Below are 24,020 nucleotides of genomic sequence, written 5' to 3'. Positions count from 1 at the left end.
CGGGGCAGGTTTTTTTTATACGGAGAGTGGTAGTGCCTGGGACGGGCTTCCAGGGGTATTGGTGGAATTGTACGATAGTAGCATTTAGGAGGTTTTTAACTGGACACATATATGTGCATGGAATTTGGGGAGATGGATCAGGTGCAAGCAGAGATTAATTTAACTTGCCCTCTTGTTCAGCTGCAGCACATGTTCCTGTGCTGTACTGTTCTATGACGGGAGCAAAGATATGGCCCTCTGCAAATGTGATGAAGAGCTTGAGTGAAATTGTGTTTCTGCTGAGACTGGAGGTTTTACTCTGCATCCCCCTGCATCACATCTCCATGCTGACCTGGAACAGTTCAACAACTATTTGATTATGTTCAAGGCTGCGACTTCAATGGCTCCTCTTCAGAGCAGTGCTTATGGAAGGAGTTGTTGTGAGAGATGGAGGGGAATGAAAGGTCTGGGGAGAGAAGCAACAGAAAAATAGGTACAGGAGTAGGCCATTTGGCCATTCGAGCCAGCACCGCCATCCAATGTGATCACAGCTGATCATCTAAAATCAGTACCCCATTCCTGCCTTTTCCTCATATCCCTTGATTCCTTTAGCCCTAAGAGCTAAATCTAACTTTCTCTTGAAAACATCCAGTGAATTGGCCTCCACTGCCTTCTGTTAATTAGGGACAGTCAGCATAGCTTTGTGCATGGCAGGTCATGTTTTGCTATTTTAATTGAGTTTATTGAAGAGGTAACCTGTGTTATTGATGAGGGTGGGGTGGTGGATGTTGCCTACAAGATTTTAGTGAGGCATCCGATAAAGTCCCCCGTGGTGAAATGATCCAGAAGATTAAGATGCATGGGATTCACAGTGATTGGTTGTATGGATTCAGAACTGGCTTACTGATAGAAGAGAGAGGATTAGAATCATAGAAAAATAGGTGCAGGGGTAGGCCATTTGGACATTCGAGCCAGCACCGCCATTCAATATGATTCCACACTGACAGTCACCGTTCCAGTTGCTGGTTTTTCGGGCGACTGCCGGCAACTTGACAGTCGGCGGGAGTCCGCTGAAAAATCGCCTAAGTGGGACAGGCCCGTAAGGCGTGAGGGTAGATGGGGGGCTTCGCCCACAGGATGGAGGGAGTTCTGTAGATCAGGCTGCGGGATTGCTGCTCTCTCTGTAAGAGGTGGAATGGGCATTGACTGTTTCTTTCCGTGTCCCAGCAGCGCTGTACTGTTCAGACCCAGCGGGAGGCGAGGCAGACTCCGTGCAAGCGAGTTCTCTGAAGCGAGACTGCCGGTCTTCTGCGCACTTTACTGCTCAATGATAGCGGCGGAGCCGGCGAGGGGCGATAGACGCAGCTCTCCGGAGACTGGGTTAAAGCACCTTCAGACCAGAGACTGCCAACGAATAGCGGGAGCCGGCCCCTACCATAGGGAGAGCGGGGACAGAAGCATGACACCCGAGCAAGGGCTGCAGCGGTAATGTCTCCACATGGGCTGACGGGGGCGCCGTGGGACAGCATTGCTGTAAACACCCCCGTAAACAGACTGCTACGATCTGGGTACAACAGAGCAAAAAACAAAGTGCTGGAGGAACTCAGCGGGTAAGACAACACTGTGGAGGGAATGGACAGTCGATGTTTCGGGTCCGAACCCTTCATTAAACCGGGTCACCGACAGCTATGTTCTTCGTGCACCGATTTATTTGGTGTGAGACTGAAACTTTTTCTTGGACAGATATTGGAATCACAAGTTGCCGTCTGTCCTGCTGAGTTCCTCCAGCTGTTTTTATCTACTGCAGATGCTGGAGTAAGATTTGCCCGTTGATTAGTATCGGACGGCACTCACAGACTGGCTGCGTGCGCTCTCTTCTGTACCCCGTGTTGAATGTGAAGGGTCCAAACAAACACTGCCTTAACTCCACGTTCATTGCAGTCCGCTGCCTCGGCTCCACTCTCCAGGCCGGCGGGACCCGCGCATCTCCCCGCCAGGGCCGGAACAGGACCGAGTGCCCGGCACCGACGCCTTGGTCCGGGCCGACACCAACAAGTTAGTGCGGGCCCAGTTGTAGAGGGACCAGGAAGCACATTGACAATTTCGGAACAGAGGGAATTCTCATCCCTGTGCCCATCCCACGCTTTCCGCGGCTTCCTCCAACCAGGGGCTCCAGAGAAGGAAACAGACTGACAGCAAGCACACTCAAGACCGATACTCCAGGCAGGGTTTGGTGGGTGGTAGGGGAGAGGTTCAGCTGGCGCAAATTTGTTTAAGTGTGGTTGAAGCGTGCCCCCCTGCATCCGATCCCGGCCGCCTTGCATCTTATCCACTATTCATTAGACGCATGAACACGCTTCACGTCGATGCGCTGCCTCTTGCATGTATCCCCAAAGAACAGCTTCCCAATAGAGTGCAAAAATAAATCAGTGTTCTCACCAAAATTATCGACGCTTTTGTTAAACTGCACGTGTTAACCATACAGCCACACAGCACGGAAACAACTCATCCATGCCGCCGGCCACGGATACAGCCCCTGCGGTCCAACTTATCCATGCCGACCAAGATTCTGCGTCTAAACAAGTCCCACCTGCCCGCATTTGGCTCCTATCCCTCTAAACCCCATCCATGTACCTGTTTAAATGTAATTTAAATATTGTTATGGTACCCGTTTCAACTACCTACCTTGACAGCTCGCTCCATATACCCACCACTCTATGTTCGAATAAGTTACCCCTCAGGCTCCTATTTAATCTTTTCCTCCTCACCTCATGTCCTCTCGGTGATGATCCCACTACTGCGGGCAAAATAATATGTGCATCTACATTATTTATTCCTCTCATGATCTTATATCCTCTATAAAAACAAAAAGACAGACCGGCCACGATTGAATGACAGGCTAGACTCGATGGGCTGAATGGCCTAATTGTGGTCCCAAGACTATCACTTCTCATCCTCCTGCGTTCCAAGGACGATGAGAAGTGCCTGCTCAACAGGCATGAATGAATGAATGGATGAAACACACGTTATTATCACATGTGACCTGTCAGTGAGATTCTTTGTTTTACAGACACAAGTTTGCAATGAGCCGCCATATATGGGGTGGCAACAAAGTTACAAAGTATTCCATTTAGTCCCCAATGGTCCCTCTGTGTTGTCGGCAGCCTTCCCACGCCGGGCCCCCCCCTTTGTCTCACGGCCCTTCCACGCCCTTCCACACCGGGTCCCCATTCTCTCACCGCCCACCCCTGCCGGGTCCCCCTTTGTCTCCCGCGACACGTCTGGCACCCATGAGGTCCCGTCCGACCTATGGCACTCACGTGGGCCCGTCCTCGTCCGATCATCAGCACCTGACCTCGACTGCCGGCCCCTCCCTATACCTCAGACTTCAAGTCCTGACAATATCTTTGTAAATCTTCTCTTCGCTCCTTCCATCTTTCCTACGGCAGGATGACCAAAACTGAACACAATACTCCAAACGTGGCCTCTCCAATGTCTTGCACAACTGTAACATAATGTCCTAACTTCTAAATACCCTCACTGATGAAGGCTAATATGCTGAGAACCTTCTTTACCACCCTATCTACCTGTAACACCACTTTTCTGATGTGGAGGCTTTAGAAAAATTGCAAAGGTTTACCAGAATGATGCCTGGAATGGTATTCGCTACTTGGATTATTTTTTCTGGAATGCCAATGGTCGCAGGAAGACCTGATAAAGAGTTTTATAAAATCATAAAGTTTCCCAAACCTTATATACATTTCCCTTCTCTTTCTGACTAAATTTATATCATCTCTAATTTTCCATGAACACCAAACTCTGACATCCTGTCTTTCTTCACGCAGGTATATGTTAGTCCTGAATTCTGACCAGCCAGTCTTTAAACAATTCCCATATATCAGATACCCAACATACAGACTTCATTACCAATTTCCAACCTGTATTCAAATTCACTTAGACCACCTCCGATATCTCCCTTCTGTTTCTTGATCTCACCATCTCTGTCACAGGAGATAGATTACCGTCCAACATCTATTACAAACCTACTGATTACAAATCCCGCAGCTATCTAGACTACACTTCTTCCCACCCTGCCTCCTGCAAAGACTCTATCCCCTAAATCTAATTCCTCCATCTACGCAGCATCAGCGCATAAGATGAGATGTTCCATACGAAGACGTCCAAGATGTTCTCATACTTTTGGGAATGGGGTTTTCCCATCTCCATCACAGATGAGACCTTCACCCACAGCTCTGCTCTTGCTCCCCCTTCCCCCAGTCGCAACAGGGACAGAATCCCCCAGTCCTTACCTTTCACCCCATCAGATGTTGCGCGCAGCATAGTCCTCCAACATTTTTGTCACCTCCAACAGTATCGCACCACTAGGAACATCTTCCTATCTCCACCCCTTTACGCAGAGACAACTCCCTCCGCTACTCCCTGGTTAACTCATCCCTTCCCTCCCCAGGTACTTTCCCTTGCAACTGCAGGAGATGCAACACCTGTCCTTATACCTCCTTCGACTCTGTCCAAGGACCCAGACAGACCTTTCAGGTGAGGCAGAGGTTCACTTGCACCTCCTCCAATCTCATCAACTGTATCCGCTGTTCCAGGTGTGGACCACTATATATCGGTGGGACCAAGCACAGGCTCGGCGACCGTCCAGTGATCGCTGAGTACCTCTGTTCAGTCCGCCTAGGCCTACACATCTTCCAGTTGCTAAACACTTTAATTCCCCCTCCCATACCGACCTTTCTGTCCTGGGCCTCCACTGCCAGAGTGAGGGCCAACGCAAATTGGAGGAACAGCACCTCACATTTTGCTTGCAACCCAGTGGTATGAATATTGCTTTCTCTAACTTCAAGTAGCCCTTGCATCCCTCTCTCTGTCGCTCTCCACCCTAGTTCTCCGACTAGTTTCACTGTCCTGATTAATTTTACTGACTATATGCCTCGTGGTCACTTTCCCCTCGGGCAACAATGAACCATTCTACATTTCCTTGAACAGCACCTGCTTTGATCCGTCGTTTTTACACATTACCTGTTTATATCTCTAGGCTACCTCTCCCCTGACTCTGTCTGAAGAAAGGTCTCGACCTGAAAAGTCACCCGTTACTTCTCTCTAGAGATACTGCCTGTCCGGCTGAGTTATTCCAGCATTTTGTGTCTATCTTCAGATACCCAACAGCTGCTCCCAGTTGATTCCAAGTTGCACTTTCTCCCAAAGTCCAGTTTTGTCCTTATCCATACCCATCTCAAAACTTACAGAATTATAATCGTCACACACCAAACGTTCTCACTGAAATGCCAACTACTTGGCTCGATTTATCCAAATCAAGTATGGCACCTTCCCTGGTTAGATTGATTCAAGAAACTTTCCTGGACACACCTGACAAATTATGTCCCTTCTAAACCTCTAGCACTGAGTTATTATTGGGGAAATTAAAGTAAATGTACTGTTGCTTTTACATCTTTCCATAATTTGCCTACATATCTGTTCTTCTATCTCCCGCTGACTATTGGGTGGTCTTTAGTAAAACTCCAGCAGATTTCTCCTTCTTATCTGAGCTCTACCCGTATTGCCTCAGTGATGAGCTGTCCAGGATTATCATTGACACATGGCTTGTTTCCCCTCCAACTAACAAAGAAAGCTTGTGGAATTATGCACTAACAACAACATTTCACAATTTTAGAAATAATTAACCTCAAGCCTTAAATACTAAACACATCAAATTTCCACGGTTGGAGTCACATGGAACCACAACTGCCAGAATCTTGAGTAAAACAAAGCGCTGAGGGAGCTCAGCAGCTCTGGAGCCTCTGTGGAAGGCATGGATAGGCAACATTTCAGGTCAGGACCCTTCTTCTGACTAGTTGGGGGGGAGCTGGGAAAGTGGTGGGAGCAGGGCATAGCCTGGCAATTGTTAGATGGATATGGGTGAAGATTTTTTGGCCAAGGTTTGAGGTTGTGGAAGCAGAACTCTGAGATATATTCCTCTGACTGTAACACACAATTGTGAAATTGGTTCTCCTTGGTGAAATCCTTTTCCTGCAGAGGCCTAAAATTGTCAAACACCACGCCCGACACCCCCAAATTAAGCCAAAATCACAGCCAAATTCCACAAACAAATGCCAAACCTCTTTATTCAAACGTTCCGGAGGAGGGGTGTAGCTCCACAAGAAATGGATTCACAATCAGATGGGTTGTTACAACAAACTATGGGTTTCCATAGTCCTCAGCACCAACGATTCCTTAAAATAAATGTTTACGATCTAAATGTTGTGGTCTCTGGTCTGGCTGCATCCCTACACCAACCATAGATTTGTTCTCAGACAATACTTCCACTGGGTCCCGACTCCCCACATTCCACCCGCTGACCTTCAAAGAATTGCAGATTCATCCAGAAAAACAGCAGCAGTAAAAAAATGTGAGCTTTATTGATGTTTGGAACTGAGCAAAGTATCAGGTGGATGAGTCCTGGAAGGGTTGAGTGTTGGGTTGGGGGCAAGGGCCGGCCCTGCTAATTGATGGTGAGTACGTCACTCTGGATCTCGTGGCTCAGCATTGTCTGCAGGTCACTGAGTTTCTTCTTCAGCCCAGACAGGGCAGACAGGACTATTGTTTCTGGCCGCAGCGCTCCAGATGATTCAACGTTGAAGTAAAATCTGATGGGAACAATTTTCAAACTCTCAATGACCAGATAAAACAACACTGCAGACGTCAGGTTTCAGAACTGTACCCCTGCCCTCGTCTTCCCTTTCACCCCTCTGAAACCACATAGCCAGGCCACCAAAGATTGGTATCACAGGACAGGCACCACCTGCTTCTTGCCTCTCCCTGCCAGCAACATTACCCAACATTTTTCTGGATATTGGCAGCAGAATCTGCAACGACAGAAAATGCTGATGTTTCAGCTCAAGCTCCTTTCATCAGAACCGAGAAAGATTTAAAGTACAAAGTTCTAATCTGTTGCTTAAGGGATGTGAATCACCTCAGCTCCTTCCTTGCAATATTTTTAGTATTGGTGCAGTTCTGGTAGCCTCATTACAGGAACAATATGAAGGTTTTGGCGAGGGTGCAGAGATTTACTAAAATGTTCCTTGGATTTAGGGGGGGTTTAGCTACTGGAAGAGATTGGACAGTTGGATTGATTTCCCTGGAACACCAGAAGTTGAGGGGAGACCTGACAGAAGTGTATAAAATGATGAAAGGCATAGATAGATAGGCAGTCGGAATCTGTTTCCAGCCTGTTCCTGTGGTGTACTAATATTCCAAACGGGGCCTCATGTCCAATGGACAATATTTAAAACTGCTTCAAATGCAAATGAGGTAGAACATTTATGTGCAATCTGCTGGAGAATATAGAACATTACAGCGCAGGAACAGGCCCTTCGGCACACAATGTCTGCACCGAACATAATGCCAAGACCATCTCTTATCTACCTGCACATAATCCATATGCTTATCCAAAAGTCTATTAAATACCACCACTGTATGTGCCTCAACCATTAGCTCTGGTAGCGTGTTCCAGGCACTCACTGCCTGCTGCGAAAAAAAAAGCTAGTGAGGTAAAAACAAACTTTAAACTTAAACCCAACACTGAACTCTTCCAGGACATAAAGTTATGCCCTCTGGGATCAGATTTTTCAATCCTGGAAAAAGGGGCACATACCCTAGGACCGTGCCTCAGAGAGCAGGAGACAGAGGATCCTTCACAGACGAGCCCTGTGATCGTGGTAACTTGTTTTCACTCCAGTTCTGTGCACTGAAGTCGTACAACACAGATTCTGACTATCGACACAAATTGCATGTGCCTTCATTATTTCCGTATCCTTCTAAGCCTTGTCTACATCTTTCTAAATGTTTCCTACATCAACGGTTATACACGGACCCTAATCTTCATCACCAGCTTTCGCAGTGAGTTCTCACAGTGACCAGTGGTATACCGCAGGGCTGAGTCCCTTTTTCATGTGTCATCTATGTTAATGATTTGAATGAGAATCTAGGTAGCATGATTAGTGAGTTTGCAGATGATGTCTAAATTGGCACTGTGATGGACAGTGAAGATGGTTGTCCAAGGTTACAACAGGATCCAGATCAACAAGGAAAGTGAGCAAGGGAATGGTTGATGGAACTCAGCCAAGTGCAAAATAAGGCATTTAAGGAAATCGTGGCATCACATAGAAGAGTTATGATGTCATGCAGTGAGATGCAGGTGAGGCCACACATGGAATCTGATGTGTAGTTTTGGTTACCATGCTGCAGGATGGATCTGATTAAGCCCAACGATAATGATTAAGTTAAAGATTCACAGGAATGTTACCTGGATGGGAAGGATTGTGTAATAAAGAGAGACTAGATAGGCTGGGGCAGTTTTCCCCAAAGCAAAGGAAATTGAGGGGTAACCTTATAAATGTTTATAAAATCATGAGGAGAATAGATAGTCCCAGCCTTTTACCCAGGGTAGGGGAGTTTACAACTACTGGGTTTAGGTGTTAGACAAGATGGGAAAGATTTAACAGGGACCCGGGGGTCAAGTTTTCCCCATAAAGAGGATGGTGGATACATAGAACATGATGTTAGAGGAAGAGGTGGGAACAAATAGAATTCAGGCTCTGCGATTCTAAATGTACAGGTCATCCTCTCATGTGCACCAGTCAACAAGTCGATGATTGATGGTGAACCATGGAACGGACACACGGTGATTATCTGCGAACTGTTGCTGGTTGCCAGATGGTGCAATGTGCAGGTGACCTTGTCTGAAGACTGGCCCCACACCAGCGGAAAGCATGTTGGAGCCGAGGTGACAAGGAAGAGGTCATAACCTTTCCCCACCCCCGGGGATAAAATGTCAAAGATTAGAGGGTGTAGGTTTGAAGCGAGAGGGCAAAGTGTAAAAGAGATGTGCAGGGAATGGTTTTTTTTTTATGCCTTGCACATGCTGCTGGGAGTAGTGTTGGAGGCAGTTACAATAGTGGCATTTGAGACACTTTTAGATATTAAATGATGATATGAAGAGAATGGAGGGATATGGATTATGCACAGGCAGGTAAGAGTTGGTCTTGGCATTATGTTTGACACAAACATTGTGGACTGAAGGGCCTGTTGCTGTGCTGTACTGTTCAATGATCTCCCTCAATTCCAACTTACTCCCTAAATCTTGAAGACTGTGACCATCCATCTTCTCTATGCCCCTTAACATTGTCTGCAAGGCCACCCCTCAGCTTCCTTTGCTTTAGGGGAGAAAAGTCTCAGCCTCTCCTTGTAACTCAAGCCTTCCAGTCCTGGAAACATCCTCGTGAATCTTATATACACGCTTTTCAGCTTAATGACACCCGTCCTCTGGCTGTTTTATAGAGTTGCAACGTGACATCCCAACTACTTTACTCAATATCCTGATTGATGAAGGCAAGTGTGCAAAAAGCCTTCTTCACCACCATCCACCCGTTTACCCACTTTTAGAGAAGTCGGTACCTGCACCCAGAGGTACCTCTGTTCTACAGAAGTTCACTGGAGCCGAACATTTATGTTCCACATCTGCCATTCCTTGGCCCACTTTCCCAGTTCACTTAGACACTCTAAAGAACCCGAAATAGCAGTATTGTTGGGGGGATGCATTTACATGGCACTCGAAGCGGTGTAAGGAGAGCTGTATTGGGAGGATAGAGTGTACTGTGTTCCACTGGGGGGGGCGCTGAGTGTGTAGGACCAGAGTGCTCACCGTTCAGGTTTCCCATTGGGGTCATAGGGTGCCTGGATCTCCTCGTCGTCGAGTTCCGAGTACTCGCTCTTAGGCCTGCAGGTTCCATAAAAACATGGAGAAAATAAAGTCTTGTTCTGTCAACATCTGGTCTCACCCTGCCCCTCCTGCCCCTCCACAGATCTGGGAAGCATCCCAAAGACCGGGGATGCCAGTCCCCCCCCCCCCAGCAGACATGGGATGACCCCCCTCCCCAACAGACCGGGAACACCCCTCCACCCCGCGGACCAGGCACATCCCTCCACCCTGCAGACCGGGGATGCCCCCCCACCCCCCCCCCCCCCCCCCCCCCCCCCCTACAGACCAGGGAGCCCTCCAATTCTCAACCCTAGGAGTGGGGGGATTGTCATAAGGCTGGCCCTACCATTCCTCAGGCTTGGGAAAGACGGTGTGCCGCAGGGCATTGTCGGGGTCGTACTCGAACGAGACGCCTGCCGTCGGGTTCCATTTGGCGTGCTCCTTTCCAAAGCCCTTCTTAGCATAAGCTCGGAGCCGCAGCTCCTGACCTTTCCGCAGCTTCACAATCAGGATGTCTGAGGGAGGCAGTTAGGAACCTGTTCATTAATGGTCCCTCTTCCCTCAACAGTCGCCCCCCCCCGCCCAGAACAGACCCTCTTTCTCCACCCCAGAACACTTCCATACCCTGCCCTAGAACTATCACCTTCCTCAATATTTTCAACCCTCGCCAAAACATTACCTCCTCTTCCTCCAGAACATGCCCGTCCCCTTCCCTTCCCTTCCAGAACTGTCATTACTCTGCTGATCGCCCTGACGCGGGGGGCCCAAACGCCGCCGGCCATGGGAGTCAAGATCGTCCAGTCAACGGAAGGCTCGCGACCCCCGACCACAGGAGAACAAAGAAGGGAAGAGATTGAACTTTTGTTTTGCCTTCCATCACAGTAAGGAATGTGGAGCAGTCACTGGTGGATGTTAAGTTAAATTGTATTTTGTGTGTTCTGTTGCTTTTTATTTGTATGACTGACTTGGCAAATTAAATTCTTCGTATGTTGCAAAACATACTTGGCTAATAAAGTATTATTGTATTGTATCTTCCTTCAAATGCTCTCCCTTCCTAACAACAGAGTCCCTCCACCCAATCCCCTCTCTCTTATCTGTACACACTCACGGGAACGGCCCACCCCTCCAGATCTGGCAAAGTCCAGCAGTGATGATCAGAGGAAATAGATGACACAAATTCAGTTGGTGGACTGATCCAGATTCAAGGACTCGATGGCTAACCTAGATGAATATTCAACCTCTGTCACAAACTTCATCAGCAAATATGTAGAGGACTGAGTATCAAAGAAAATGATACATTTGTTCCAAAACTGAAAACCATGTATGAACCACAAGGTCCAATTCCAGGTAACTCCTAGTCTGCAGCATTCAAGTGAAACGTTCCCAACCAGCACAAGAAATCTATCTATGGCCTTCACAGAGATACTTAGGAAGACAAGAAGGAATTCGGACCAAATTGAAGTCTTGGAACAATGACATGGTTACCCGTGGATTGTTGCGGGGCTCGCACTCTATAACCGGCTATAGAGCAAGGGCAGGGAGTATCGCTGGCAACAATGCATCCCTCCCCGATAAACTCAATGTATCTTACCCATACTCTGAACAGAAGGTCGGTGGAGGAATACCACCCACCCCACCAGTCTCGGGTGCAATGGTTACTGTAGCAGACGTAAGATTGACCTTCCTGAGAGTGAATCCATAGAGAACAACTGGTCAGGATGAAATTCCTGTCCATTTCCTCAGGATCTGAGGAACTCCAGGGCAGCACAGCGCCAGAGATCCTTACTACTGGTGCTGTCTGTGTGGCATTTGTACATTCTCCCTGTGACTGCGTGGGTTTTCTCCACGTTGCCTCCCACATTCCAAAGATGTGCAGATTTGTAGGTTAATTGGCTTCTACAAATTGTCCCTAGTGTGCGGAATAGAACTAATGTGAATGGGTGACGATGGTCGGAGTGGACTCAGTGGGCCGAAGGGCCCGTCTCTAAGTTGTATCCATGTTAACCTGTGTGGACCAGCTGGTATTCCCAAACACCTTTAACTACTTACTACTCCTTTCCGATCTATGATACTATGCATATTCCCCTTTGCTCTATCTATTGTAACTCGAGTCTGAATTGATTGTATTTATGTATGGAATATCTGATATATTTGGAGAGCATGCCCATCCAAGCTCTTCGCTGTAACTTGGTCCACGAGACAATAATAAACCTGACAGTTCTGTCCCCCTACCCCCAAAAACCCCTCTCCCTCATGGAATCCTGACCCCTCCCTCTTATTCAGGGACCCTGCCTACCACCTCCTGGGAACCTCCATCCTTCCCACAAACCTCATCTCTTTCACTCCTCCCTTGGAAGCGTCCCTTCTTCAGAAACCTGCCCTGCCCCATCCATCCCATATGAACATCCCCTTTCCCCACCCCCCGGAACCCTGTCCCCTCCCTCCAGAAGCCCCAACTGCTAGCCTTTCCTCACCATCTTGTTCCACGTAGTCATTGGGATCATTGTCTCGGCTCCGCGACGTTACCTGGTTGAAGCAACAGAGATAGACACAAAGTGGTGGAGAAACTCAGCAGGTCAGGCAGCATCTCTGGAGAAAAAGGATGGGTGGCATTTCGAGTCTGGATCCTTCTTCAGACTTCTTAAGTAACAGAGGTGGTGACCTGGTGACATTGATGATTACTTACTAAATAACCAAAGGTGAGCCTGTCCCTGACCTACACACAGCGAGCAGCAGACAGCGTTCGAAAGCAAGGCCCAAATCAACAAACCGGACCTGGGCAGGTCACTCAGTTTTGACTACACAGTCTGACAATGTGACCCAAAGTTAACAATCAAATCAGTGTTTAAGAAAGAATTGCAGATGCTGGAAAAAACAAAAGGTAGCCAAAAATGCTGGAGGAACTCAACGGGTGAGGCAGCATCTATGGAGCAGTGTGTGTGCAAGGAAAGTTCGACTGGAGGGTAACTCCTCTGTACATGGAAGGTAATTTTTCTGACTACGATCAGAAAGGCACAGAAGGGGCAGCGGGGGGCCAGCGGGATAGCACAAGCCCAGATTACCAGCAGCTGCTAAATTTACAGTGTCATTTTTATTGGAAAGGAATCACGTTACTCAAACCTAAGAGTAAGATTGTTCCAGGATTGAGGTTAGATAGTAGACGGTGCAGATTCCCAGGGCCAAAGGGCCCATTTCCAGACTACTTTCCTGGTAGATGTGATTCCTAAATTGCACACAAGAGGGTGTCACAGTGACGTAGCAGTAGAGCTGCTGCCTTACAGAGCCAGAGACCCAGGTTCGACCTGGACTACAGGGGCTGTCTGTACGGAGTTTTTTACGTTCTCCCTGTGACCGCGTGGGATTTCACCCGGTGTTCTGGTTTCCTCCTGCACTCCAAAGATGTAGGGGGGAGGGGTAGACAATGGAGGACCCGGCGTGGAGGGACCGCCGTGAGGGACGGTGTGCGGGAGGGGGGGCATCCTAGTTTTAGAATCCTCTGCCCAGGGGATAAGCCTGCATTTGTTTGTTTTATGTTCATCATTCCGGTTAAGGCACTGTGCACATGGCGCTTGTCTTTTTTTTCACTTTTAATTTCAAAGTATGGGTAAGATACATTGAGTTTATCAGGGAGGGATGCATTGTTGCCAGCGATACTCCCAGCCTTTGCTCTATAACCTAATCTCTGGTGTTTACTTTAGCCTTGAGTAGGGGGTGATTGCTGGCTGGTGAGACTCCATGGGCTCAAGAGCCTGTTTTAGCGCTGTATCTCTGAAGTCTAAAGTAAAGCGTGAAGTATAAAGAGCAGGATAACTGCAAAGCACTTACTGGGATAACACGGGAATTGTTAGACAGCAGGTCCCTGGAGGTAACATGCCGTGTCTGATCTTCGTTACACTTAACATCCAGAGTCAGCTCCACGGAACATTCTGGGCAGAACTCATCACATGTACAGTCCTGTGATAGAGACAGCAGTCAGTAACACAGTCATCAGGTGTACATTGATATATGTTGTACCAGCTCTCACTTGCAACACCAACCAATAATATAACACTCAATCTTGCGCCACTAGTCCCACATACATCCTTTCACACATACCACTTACCCTGGAGTACTGCATCTTATCCACAATATCATCACTTGTTAGAGGAATCAACCCTAAAACAAAATAAAACAAAGCTGAAACAAGCACAGCAAGTTCAATGGACACAGTGTGATTGATAAAGTATTTACAGCACAGAGACAAGGACAGGAGACACAGGGATCTGTAGATGCTGGAATTTTGTGAAAACAAGAGGTGCTGGAGGAACTCAGCAGCTCATCTCTAGAGAACACGGATAGGCGCCATTCCAGGTCAGAACTTTGCATGGTGAGTCCGAAAAAAAGTTCAGAACTGAAATGTAATTGATCCATGTTTTTCAGAAATGCCATCTGGCCCACTGAGTTACTCCAACACTTTGTGTTTCTTACAGAGCGACAAGGATATACAGTCTTAGCCGCCCAATTTAACAACCAGTGAACATCTGCCATGACGTACTGAGACATTTCTAGGTGAGCACCCCACTCACTCGCCTCCATCTGTGTTAAGAAATTTGCTCTGCACGTCTCCTTTAAACTTTGCCCCTCTCTCCTTAAAGCCATGCCCTCTAGTATTTGATTTTTCCAATCCCAGGAAAAACATTCTGACTGTCTACTCAATCTATGCCTCATAATTTTATATACTGTTATGCGATCTCTCTGCATTCCAGAGTAAATCGATCAAAGTCATGTGATAAGAGCAGAATTAAGCCATTTGGCTCATCAAGTCTGCTCTGCCATTCAATCATTGCTGATCTATCTTTCTCTCCTAATTCTCCTGATATATCCCCATAAACCCTGACACCTGTACTAATCGTTAATCTATCCATCTCTGCTTTAAAATTATCCATTGACTTGGCCTACACAACCTTCTGTGGCAAAGAATTCTACAGATTCACCACCCTCTGACTAAAGTCTGTCCAACGTCTCCCTGAAGCTAATACCCCATAATTCAACATTGTTCTCTACCAGTAAGCCAGTTCCGAAAGTCACTAAGTCACTGTTAGTTGCATGCATCTTAATCTTGAGTATCTTACCATGGGGGATTTTATCAAATGCCTTGCAAAAATCCATGTAGCCAACATCCATTCCCCTACCCTCATCAATCACATTTGTCACCTCCTCAAAAAACGTAATCAAGTTAATAAGACTTATGTGGAATGACCAGCCAGAGGAAGTGGGCAGATACAATAACAATATTTAAAAGATATTTGGGCAAGAACATGATAGGAACAGTTTAGAGGGAAATGAGCCAAACAGTGATAACTGGGACTCGCTTAGATCGGGCATGGACGAGTTGGGCCATAGGGCCTGTTTCCATGCTGTTTGATTCTATGACTCACCAATTCTGTGTGCAATGAATTCATCGTGGAGAACCGAAGAATTTGCATCGATCTGAACCCAGTCGATTGCTGCAAAGAGAAAACACGTGTGAGATTCCCCGACTGTCATATGCTGAGAGAATGGAGCGGCTGGGCTTGTACACTCTGGAGTTTAGAAGGGTGAGATGGGATCTCATTGAACCATATAAGATTGTTAAGGGCTTGGACAAGCTAGAGGCAGGCAACATGTTCCCGATGTTGGGGGAGTTCAGAACCAGGGGCCATAGTTTAAGAATAAGGAGTAAGCCATTGAGAACGGAGACGAGGAAATACTTTTTCTCACAGAGAGTGGCGAGTCTGTGGAATTCTCTGCCTCAGTGGGCGGTGGAGGCAGGTTCTCTGGATGCTTTCAAGAGAGAGCTAGATAGGGCTCTTAAAAATAGCGGAGTCAGGGGATATGGGGAGAAGGCAGGAACGGGGTACTGATTGGGGATGATCAGCCATGATCACATTGAATGAATGGCGGTGCTTGCTCGAAGGGCCAAATGGCCTACTCCTGCACCTATTGTCTATTGACTTGGTGAGGACGGCGAGTGCAAACAATGAATGCCAACTCACCCAACGTAGCTACTTCGGCCATCAGAACTCTGCGCAAAGCGTTGGCCACCCTGCAACACAAATGTGGAGAACTCACTGCTGAGGTACGACCCCTGGGACCCACACCCAGACAGATATCCATACACCCCAACGTCAGAACAAAGCCCAGCCCCTTCCGGCACCCAGACAGTCTGGCAATGACACCTCAACCTCCCAGACTGACATACTGCAACACCACCATCCATCCATCTACAGATCTCCACACCAAACATTCTCCCATACCCTGGAAAGATTCCCACCAGACATCTCCAACCCAAGACAGAGCTCCAGAACAAACCCAGGATGGGACAAACCCTCCTCCCCCCTCCAACACCCCAGCCCCAGACGGATCTCCCTCTGCACACCACCACTGCATAATGACCCTGACACCACAACCCCCAGATTGTCCGCCCCCCCCCCCCCCCCCCCCCCCACACACCCCTTAGACACTCACAGTGGAGGTCTGACCCGCTATATCCTGACTGGGATATTTGATAGTGTTGCTCGGATGGAATTTGTCATACATGTCAAAGAAAATAAGTAGGCAGAAAGAGCAGGGATCGACTGAGGCCATTTCCCACAACAACGGGTATGCATGACCCTTTGGATTCTGTAGGAAGGAACAGACGCTGGTTTAAACCGAAGATAGACACAAAAAGCTGGAGTAACTCAACGGGTCACACAGCATCTCTGGAGAAAAGGAATGTGGCGTTTTGGTTCTTCAGAAGGGTCTCAACCCAGTTTCCTTCCAGACGTGTAGAAGGCTGACTTTATAGAGATTTATAAAATCATGAAAGAAGTAGACAAGGTGGGTGATCAGTCTTGTACCCAGGGGAAGGGTGTCTTAAACAAGTGGGCAGAGGCATATGGTGAGTGGCGAAGATTTAAAGGTGGTCTGAGAGGCAAGTGTTTTACACCGAGGCTGGTGGGAATATGGAACGAGCTGCAACAGCACAGGCAGGGTACAATTACTGCATTTCAGAGACATCTGGACAGTGGGTGGAAAGGAAAGGTTTAGAGGGAATTGGGCAACACGCGGGTAACTGGTACTAGCTCAGGTGGACAAGTTTATCGGCAGCAACGATGTGGAACCGCTGTCCTTGGTCAGTCAGTCCCCTCTTCACCGTGGCCGTGCTACTCCTCCCCCTCACGTACATCCCTCGCCGGTACTCACGACAGCTCCGTATTCTCCACGATGAACTTCACGTTCTCGTCCGTTAGCTCGGTGATCCGCACCGTCGGCTGGTTGGCGTACGGCATGGCGGCGACCAAAGATCAGGCAGCGGCCGCGTCTACCGAAGACAGCCCTCCCTCTCTCTCTCCCCCACCCACCCGGCCGGATCCTGCTCCCTACCCGCCGAACACTGCGCGCCAAAGCCGGACCTCCCGCTTCCCGGCGAGCCCCGCGCCGCAGTCCCTGCGCTTCTCAGGCCGCCCGGGAGGGGGCAGCACCACCTCCAGTTTACATGCCCAAGAACAAGCACCTTCGGCCCGTCACCTCGCCTGCCTCCATTCCCAGCCTGACATCACCCTCACCCCCCACCCACACCACCCCCTCTCCATGTCTGTAACTGATCTGAACCCCCTTGTATCAGTTGAGAACAACGAAAAGTAACTGTAGGGGGAAAGATTTTATGGGAATCTGAGTGGTAACCTTTTCCACACAAAGGTCACGGTGGTCCAGCGCTAGAGTTGCTGCCTTGCAGCAAAATGCAGCGCCAGAGACCTGGTTCAATGGGTGCTGTCTGCATGGAGTTTGTACGTTCTCCCAGTGATCTGCGTGGGTTTTCTCCGAGATCTTCGGTCCCCCCCACCACCAGCCCACCACACCCACACTCCAAAGACGTACAGGTTTGTAGGTTAAAGATACACAGAAATGCTGGAGAAACTCAGCGGGTGCCGCAGCATCTTTGGATCGAAGGAAATAGGCGACGTTTCCGGCCGAAACGTTCTCCGAGATCTTCGGTTTCCCCAAAGACGTACAGGTTAAAGGTACACAAAAATGCTGGAGAAAATCAGCGGGAACTGCAGATGCTGAAAAATCGAAGGTACACAAAAATGCTGGAGAGGTTCAGCGGGTGCATCAGCATCAGCAGTATCATCAGACGTCGGCCCGAAACGTCCTATGGAGCGAAGGACGTTGACCATTTCCTTCGCTCCATAGATGCTGCTGCACCTTCTTAAACAGGTTTGTAGGTTAATTGGCTTGATAAATTGGCTTGATTAAAAGAAGTAAAATTGTCCAAGTTGGCGATATGCCCTGCCGACTACAAAATTCAGAAGGTACGGAAGGGTGGGGCATGGAACTTGCGGGAGGAGGTTGTTGAAGCAGGTACTACTATCGCAATGTTTAAGAAGCAATTAGGCAGGCACATTCAAAGATCCTATAGCAGGCTCTGCTATAGGATCTTTGGGCACATTGATCGGACACGTTTAGAGGGATATGGGCCAAACTTTGGTCTTTATGTACGCACCCCCCCCCGCCCGCCATAAAACACAACAACACGTCCCGTTCCCAGCTACTTTTTTTGTCCGTGTAGCAACAGCCCTTTTATTGCACGGTTACAATCTTGATGTCAATCCAGCCAACAGTTTACAAGAAGTCTTTTTGAAGTCCATAAATGGAAGGAGGGTCAGACATTAAATCCCCAGTTCTTGCTCTGCCATGATGAGGATGGGGATCTTTGACGCACATCCTGATAATTGGGTCTGGGATTAATTGATGTTAAATTGGCTTCCTGTGTTTACTGGCCTTATCTCTACATCTTAACCAAGATTGCAAGACTTGCAGTTTTCCAGTCCTGGGCACCACTACTGAAGAATCAACTACTTCACTTCCTGCTGGACTTTCGCTTATATTCTGCTGAAACTCCAGAACTCTTCTTGGTGAAGACTGACATATAGTAGATCCTCCAAGTGGCCACTGCTTTTCTTTATACCACAGCCATTCTCTTCACCTCCAGTGTTGTTTCCTCTTTGCCTCTGGTCAGAGCCCTCTCTCCTTGCAACCATTCTCTGTTCATGTTCTTATCGGATATGTTGGATTCCGTTCAATGATTGCTATCAATCTTTTCCTGCACTTTCTCCGCCTCTACTTCCTTTAATCTTCCCTACTCATCTTATCACATTTTGTTTTCTGCTGCTCCCAATCACTCCCCGGAGAACTCTGACTGTAATATTCCTCCCTCCCTCTGTGGAACATATCTAACCATGCCTCCAAAGGCCAACCTTTTTTCTATTTTCCTCGCAGTGTCTGAATTTTATCAATAATTGAAGTTCTCTTGGTCACAAATTCCTGTGTGTTACTACTGCCCATAACCATGATCCCAGCTCTGCAATGGATTTTACTTCGGAGTCACGTGAGGGACTCCATGAAAGAAACCCGCTACGCGCATGCGTGTCATATCGCATACACGCATTGAAGGAGTCAGAAGTGGGAGACGACGTCTCCCTAGAGAGAAAGGCAAAGAAGCAGGTAAGAGACTGCAAAATTTTTCCACTTACCTTGCAGGTAGGAAATACAAGAAGCTGCAGGAGCTGGAGGGAGACTGTAGAAATGTTGCAGCCAGAACCAGCTAGCAGCAGCCGTTAGCGGGGAACCCTCCAGAGAGGTTTCCCTAACGGCTATTTTTAGCACAGAACAGCTGTGCCCGACGTTGTTCCCCGCACCGGCAAGACACTGCTGCCGGGCGGGAAACTAAGCTACACGGCCCGGGGAGTTTCTAGATCAAGTCGGGTCTATTTTTAGACGCAGTCGTTCGGCGCTCCGCAGCTGATTAAATCAGCTGCACCACCCGGGGGGAGAGAGAGCAGACATCGGGAACAGCAGCCCATGGACCTGTGCTACGGGGTCCGTGGGGCTGCGGGAGGAAGGACGTTCCTCCGAAAACGGCAGGCTGAAAACCAGTACAGGTAAGAACAAATTTCCCTTACCTTTTTTGGTGCTTTTTCCAGAGTGCTTGCTGAATTCTGGAGAGACTGGTATGTTGCTGAACAGCAGGGAGCCACCTAAGGAAGGCAGGCCACAGCCACAGGTGGTTACTGGTGGGATGCTGAACAGCAGGGAGCCACCGACTGATGTCAGTATAGAGCTGAAGGGCTGTTGTTTAATGACCAGCAGCAGCCAGCTATAAATGTCGGCACCAGCATCTCCCAGATGGGAGCGAGTGCCAAACTTCACCCTAAATGGGTAGAGGTGCCCGTGAGGACCAGGACCATGGGGAACGGTCCAGTGCCCGTAGGCATGTGGACGGGCTGTGGGATATACCGCGTGCGACTAGTGCCCGAGAGCACCAAGGTCGGCAGGAGCGGTCCCATATATTAAGCACCCGCGACGACGAGTGCCCGAGAGCATGTAAGTCGGCTGGAGCGGTTTGCTGGAGTAAAATTCTCCATATTGGCAGGCTCCGGGATTGGAGGTAGCCACAGTGGGCAAATAATAATATAAGTCCCACAGCAGTTTCCCATATTGGCTGCATGAAATGTCGGACGCCTCTTAGGAGGGTATGGAAGGTCTGACGGGGTAAAGCCTGAGCAGGTGATGGAGCCACTGTCCCCTATTGAAGGGGGGGAAAACAACCTGCCGAACATGATGAGCAGTACTGCCAGCAGAACTCACGGAGAAGGATTGCGAGAGGATGGCTGTGAGTATTGAAGGACTGTGAGTCCACCCATCAAGTTCAAGCTAATATTTTTGCTGAAGTGTTGGCAAGGCTTCTATACCCCGGAATATTGTGGTGCTCTTAATGTAGCCATTGTTACAGGTGCATTTGCAGACATGTTGGGAAGGCCGTTAGGAGTTGGGAAAATCCGTAATACTCTGAAAGGTCTCATGGCGGGCATAACAGCTTTGGCCCGCATGTTAAATAAGGTGTACAATATTAGTGACCACAAGGATGCCATTAGCACTATTTTTTTGGAATGTGCAGTTTGAAGGGCCATTAAGCCAGCTCTACACCCTAGTTCGCTATACTATGTAAGCAAAGGGCTATACACCCCGTTATTTGGGGGGGGGGAGACCTGTCTAAACAGGTAAAGAATTGGCGAGGAGGCTTCACTTTGGGGGGCTGATTAAAGCATCCAAAGGTTATCTGGGGAAGACATTACCCTCATGTGCATCCTAAGAGAGGTAGTGTTTTTGTAATTATACTACAAAGAATTGGGCAGAGGTACCCAGCAGCAGCGTCCTGTTTAGGGTTTGGGCCGGGACGACCACTGTGGAAGATGCATAAGTAACATTAACCATTAGGCTCTCCACAACCGCATATGAAACCAAGAAAAATAACTTGGTTACCACCAATACCATGGAGGTAGGTGAATTTGGGGCTCCAGCATTAATAGGGAGCACGGAAGTTGGAGGGATATTGCAACTTCATGTTGAAGCGTGGTGTAATATATCTATGGACAGATATATCCTTAGCAGTTTTAAGGGATATCTGATAGAGTTTCTACACAAACAAAACCCTCCAGTATAACATATACCGGACAGATATACATGCTGGTAATGGAATAAACCAAACCTGAACAACAGGATTTGTCTCAAATATCTTTATTAGAAATAAGAAAGATGGGGGTTGCCGTATTATTATGGATTATCAATACTTCACAATGTTGTGCAATATATTCATTTTAAAAATGGATATTTTTAGCAGTGCTAAAGACTTAGTGTTCAGCAGACTACTGTATGGCAAGTATTAATCTTTAAGATCCTTGCTACTCAATATCCAACAGGGGGAAAAATTTTAAACCAGCGTTGGGACTGCTGCAACACCAAAATCATAGAGTAATGGTATAGTTGGATGATATCCTTATTGTGGGAATAACTTATGAATCGGCATGTTAGCCAGTGGTTGCCACTAAACTATTGTTTGAACAGCTGGGATTCATTATCCATCCACTTAAGTCAAAATTGACACCATTAACACATTTAATATGTTAATGACTTTACTAATATGGAAAGCCACAGAGTTTAATGGGTGCATATATTATAGAGGTCATTTATTTTGGCCAATGGGAAAATGATAGAAGCTATAAAAGAATTACAATGTGGGGAACACAATGTTTAGTATTGCTCCAAACCCAATAGTTATTCACAACCCGTCTGTGCTATTACAAACAGACGCCAGTGCAATTGGTTATGGTACAACTGATACCATCTCGAGCTATGGGGGAGATGGAATATATAAGAAGCTAACCTACATAACACTAAGGGTTAGAAATGTTAAGTGCATTTCATGGGCAAAAATCTTATTGCTCAGGAATGAAACTGCAGCATGCTAGATGGTAGATAGATAATACCTCGGTGATGGCATATTTAAGTCATATGGGTGGAAAGATATCACCAGCTTGTGATGAATTGGCAAATTAAAGTTGGGAATGGTGTGTCCAAAGGAATATTTGGTTATGGGCTACATATCTACCAGGGATACTAAATCAGTGGCAGACACCAGGCCACGAAAAATTATTGGAAGTACTAAATGGATGTTGGATAGATGGTATTTGCTAAAATCAGTAAAGTAGGTAAGGCCGGATATTAGAATTGCATCCGGGGTTAAATCACCAGTTACCGAGGTATGTATCATTGATACCAGATCCTGAGGCAGAAGCTACAGATGCTGTTTTCACTGCACTAGGGGAGGGGTTTTCCATTTATGTATTACCTCCTTGTCTAGTTATAAATTTGGGGTACGAAGGGACATTCAACAGGAATCGGCATTGGGGATGTCTTAGTACCTGATTGGCTTACCCAACTATGGTTTTCCCGGGGTACAGGACATGGTGCTGGAACTATGTATAACGATAGCCGTAGTCCTAAGTTGCTGGTGCATCCAGTAACTGAGGATAGCTATCCATGTCATAGAAAATATTGATTTAGTAGGTTGTAGACTCTATAACACCGCTATGGGACATGGGGCTATCGATAGAACTGTGGACATGATCACAGCAGCACAAAGAAGGTCTACTCTATAACAGTATTTACGTCCTATTAAAATGGACTAATTACTGCCATGATAACTTTCTGGACCACAGAAATAAGGATGTTCCGGGGGTGCTACAGTTGCTTACCAGCCTGCAATATGGAGGACTGTGTTTCAGCACTGTGAATAATGCCGAAAGTGCATTGTCAAGTTATTAATGGCAAGAAACAGTAACATAATTATATTTGGAATGTAAGTGTGGCTTTGATCTTGCTAAGGAATTGGTCGCCGGCTACAGCATTAAATCTGGATAACTAACTAGAAATGGTATGCTGATAGCGCTAGTCACAGTGTATAAGCTCCAGTTATTGCTAAAAGTAAGACTGGATGGCTTCACTATTGCGGCACGAAGATTGAGGTTTGTGATCCAAGACCGTATTATTAAACAAAATAGGCCAGGATTAGCGGGGCAGGTCATAGAATTGATGGCCTACCCGGAGGACAATGCCTCTGTATAGTAAAGTACGGTTTTGTTATACAGTAAGAAAAAAGGCTATCAGAGGCAAGGAATTGGCGTTTAATCAGCTTTAAGATACTGTACCATAGAGTGTAACTCATATCCCATATTTCTGCCACCGCGAAATGGTCTGATAGGCGGGAGTGGACAATAACATATTTAATTTTCACCCCACCAGGGCTGCAGCTACATCTGCAGCAAAACGCCTTGATGTATCCATGGACCAAATCATCAGGATTGCAGGATGGTTGTTGGAGAATACGTTTCAGAAATGTTAACAAACCAGTTAGCAGTATGGGAACGTGTTTTCGGGGACCAATTTTAGTTCTGTATGATAATTTATCCCTGAAGAATACAGGGTTATGATTTCAATTAATTCGATATTATTTATCATTTCCATTAAATAATTGGTATGAATGCTTTGAATATAATTAACAATTTCTCTCTAACTACCAAGGCAGTTGTGAAGCATGGACTCGTTTCCACGGCATGAGGTCACAGAGCTTTGAAATCTTTCATGGAGTCCCTCACGTGACTCCGAAGTAAAATAGTAAGATTAAACGAGAACTTACCAGTTTGAAGTTTGATCTGTATTTTATGAGGAGGAACGTTGAGGGAATACATGCCCTCCGCTCCCACCCTCATAGGGTCAAATCTTCAGCTGGTATCTCTTTGATAATCTTGCTATTTTAGGTCAATATAGGGTATCTGTGACCTCACACCGCTGCTTTGAAGGATGACACGCATGCGCGTAGCGGGTTTCTTTCATGTATTCCCTCAACGTTCCTCCTCATAAA

At 47.3% G+C, this 24,020-nt stretch overlaps 2 protein-coding genes across 5 annotated transcripts in view; one reads left to right on the top strand and one right to left on the bottom strand.

Annotated features, from left to right (window-relative positions):
* The window catches only part of dok4 (docking protein 4), a 28,361-nt gene extending 22,105 nt beyond the window's left edge, over positions 1-6,256 (top strand). For 2 of the 3 annotated variants that reach the window (XM_055648767.1, XM_055648765.1), the window contains exon 9: positions 1,207-6,256. In XM_055648767.1, the coding sequence (XP_055504742.1) occupies positions 1,207-1,310 (104 nt within the window). In that variant the 3' untranslated portion in view covers positions 1,311-6,256. The remainder of the gene's footprint in view (positions 1-1,206) is intronic. The other variant, XM_055648766.1, reaches the window with a different exon arrangement.
* Positions 6,257-6,392: 136 nt separating this feature from the next.
* Positions 6,393-17,129, bottom strand: polr2c (RNA polymerase II subunit C). 2 transcript variants are annotated; one of them, XM_055648768.1, is made up of 9 exons: positions 16,964-17,129; positions 15,732-15,821; positions 15,175-15,278; positions 13,860-13,912; positions 13,583-13,711; positions 12,232-12,283; positions 10,104-10,272; positions 9,701-9,775; positions 6,393-6,644 (listed from the first exon to the last, which is right to left on the bottom strand). In XM_055648768.1, exons 1-9 carry the CDS (start codon positions 17,047-17,049, stop codon positions 6,500-6,502), a joined length of 903 nt encoding a protein of 300 aa, XP_055504743.1. In that variant the 5' UTR covers positions 17,050-17,129; the 3' UTR covers positions 6,393-6,499. The 2 variants fall into 2 exon arrangements, with proteins under 2 accessions (XP_055504743.1, XP_055504744.1); XM_055648769.1 differs by having other exon boundaries at positions 15,175-15,243; positions 15,772-15,821; positions 16,964-17,127.
* Positions 17,130-24,020: the final 6,891 nt, after the last annotated feature.

Source organism: Leucoraja erinacea, chromosome 17 (assembly GCF_028641065.1).
Source record: "Leucoraja erinacea ecotype New England chromosome 17, Leri_hhj_1, whole genome shotgun sequence".
Classification (NCBI taxonomy): Eukaryota; Metazoa; Chordata; class Chondrichthyes; order Rajiformes; family Rajidae; genus Leucoraja; species Leucoraja erinaceus.
This window is presented reverse-complemented; position numbering and strand designations above follow the sequence as displayed.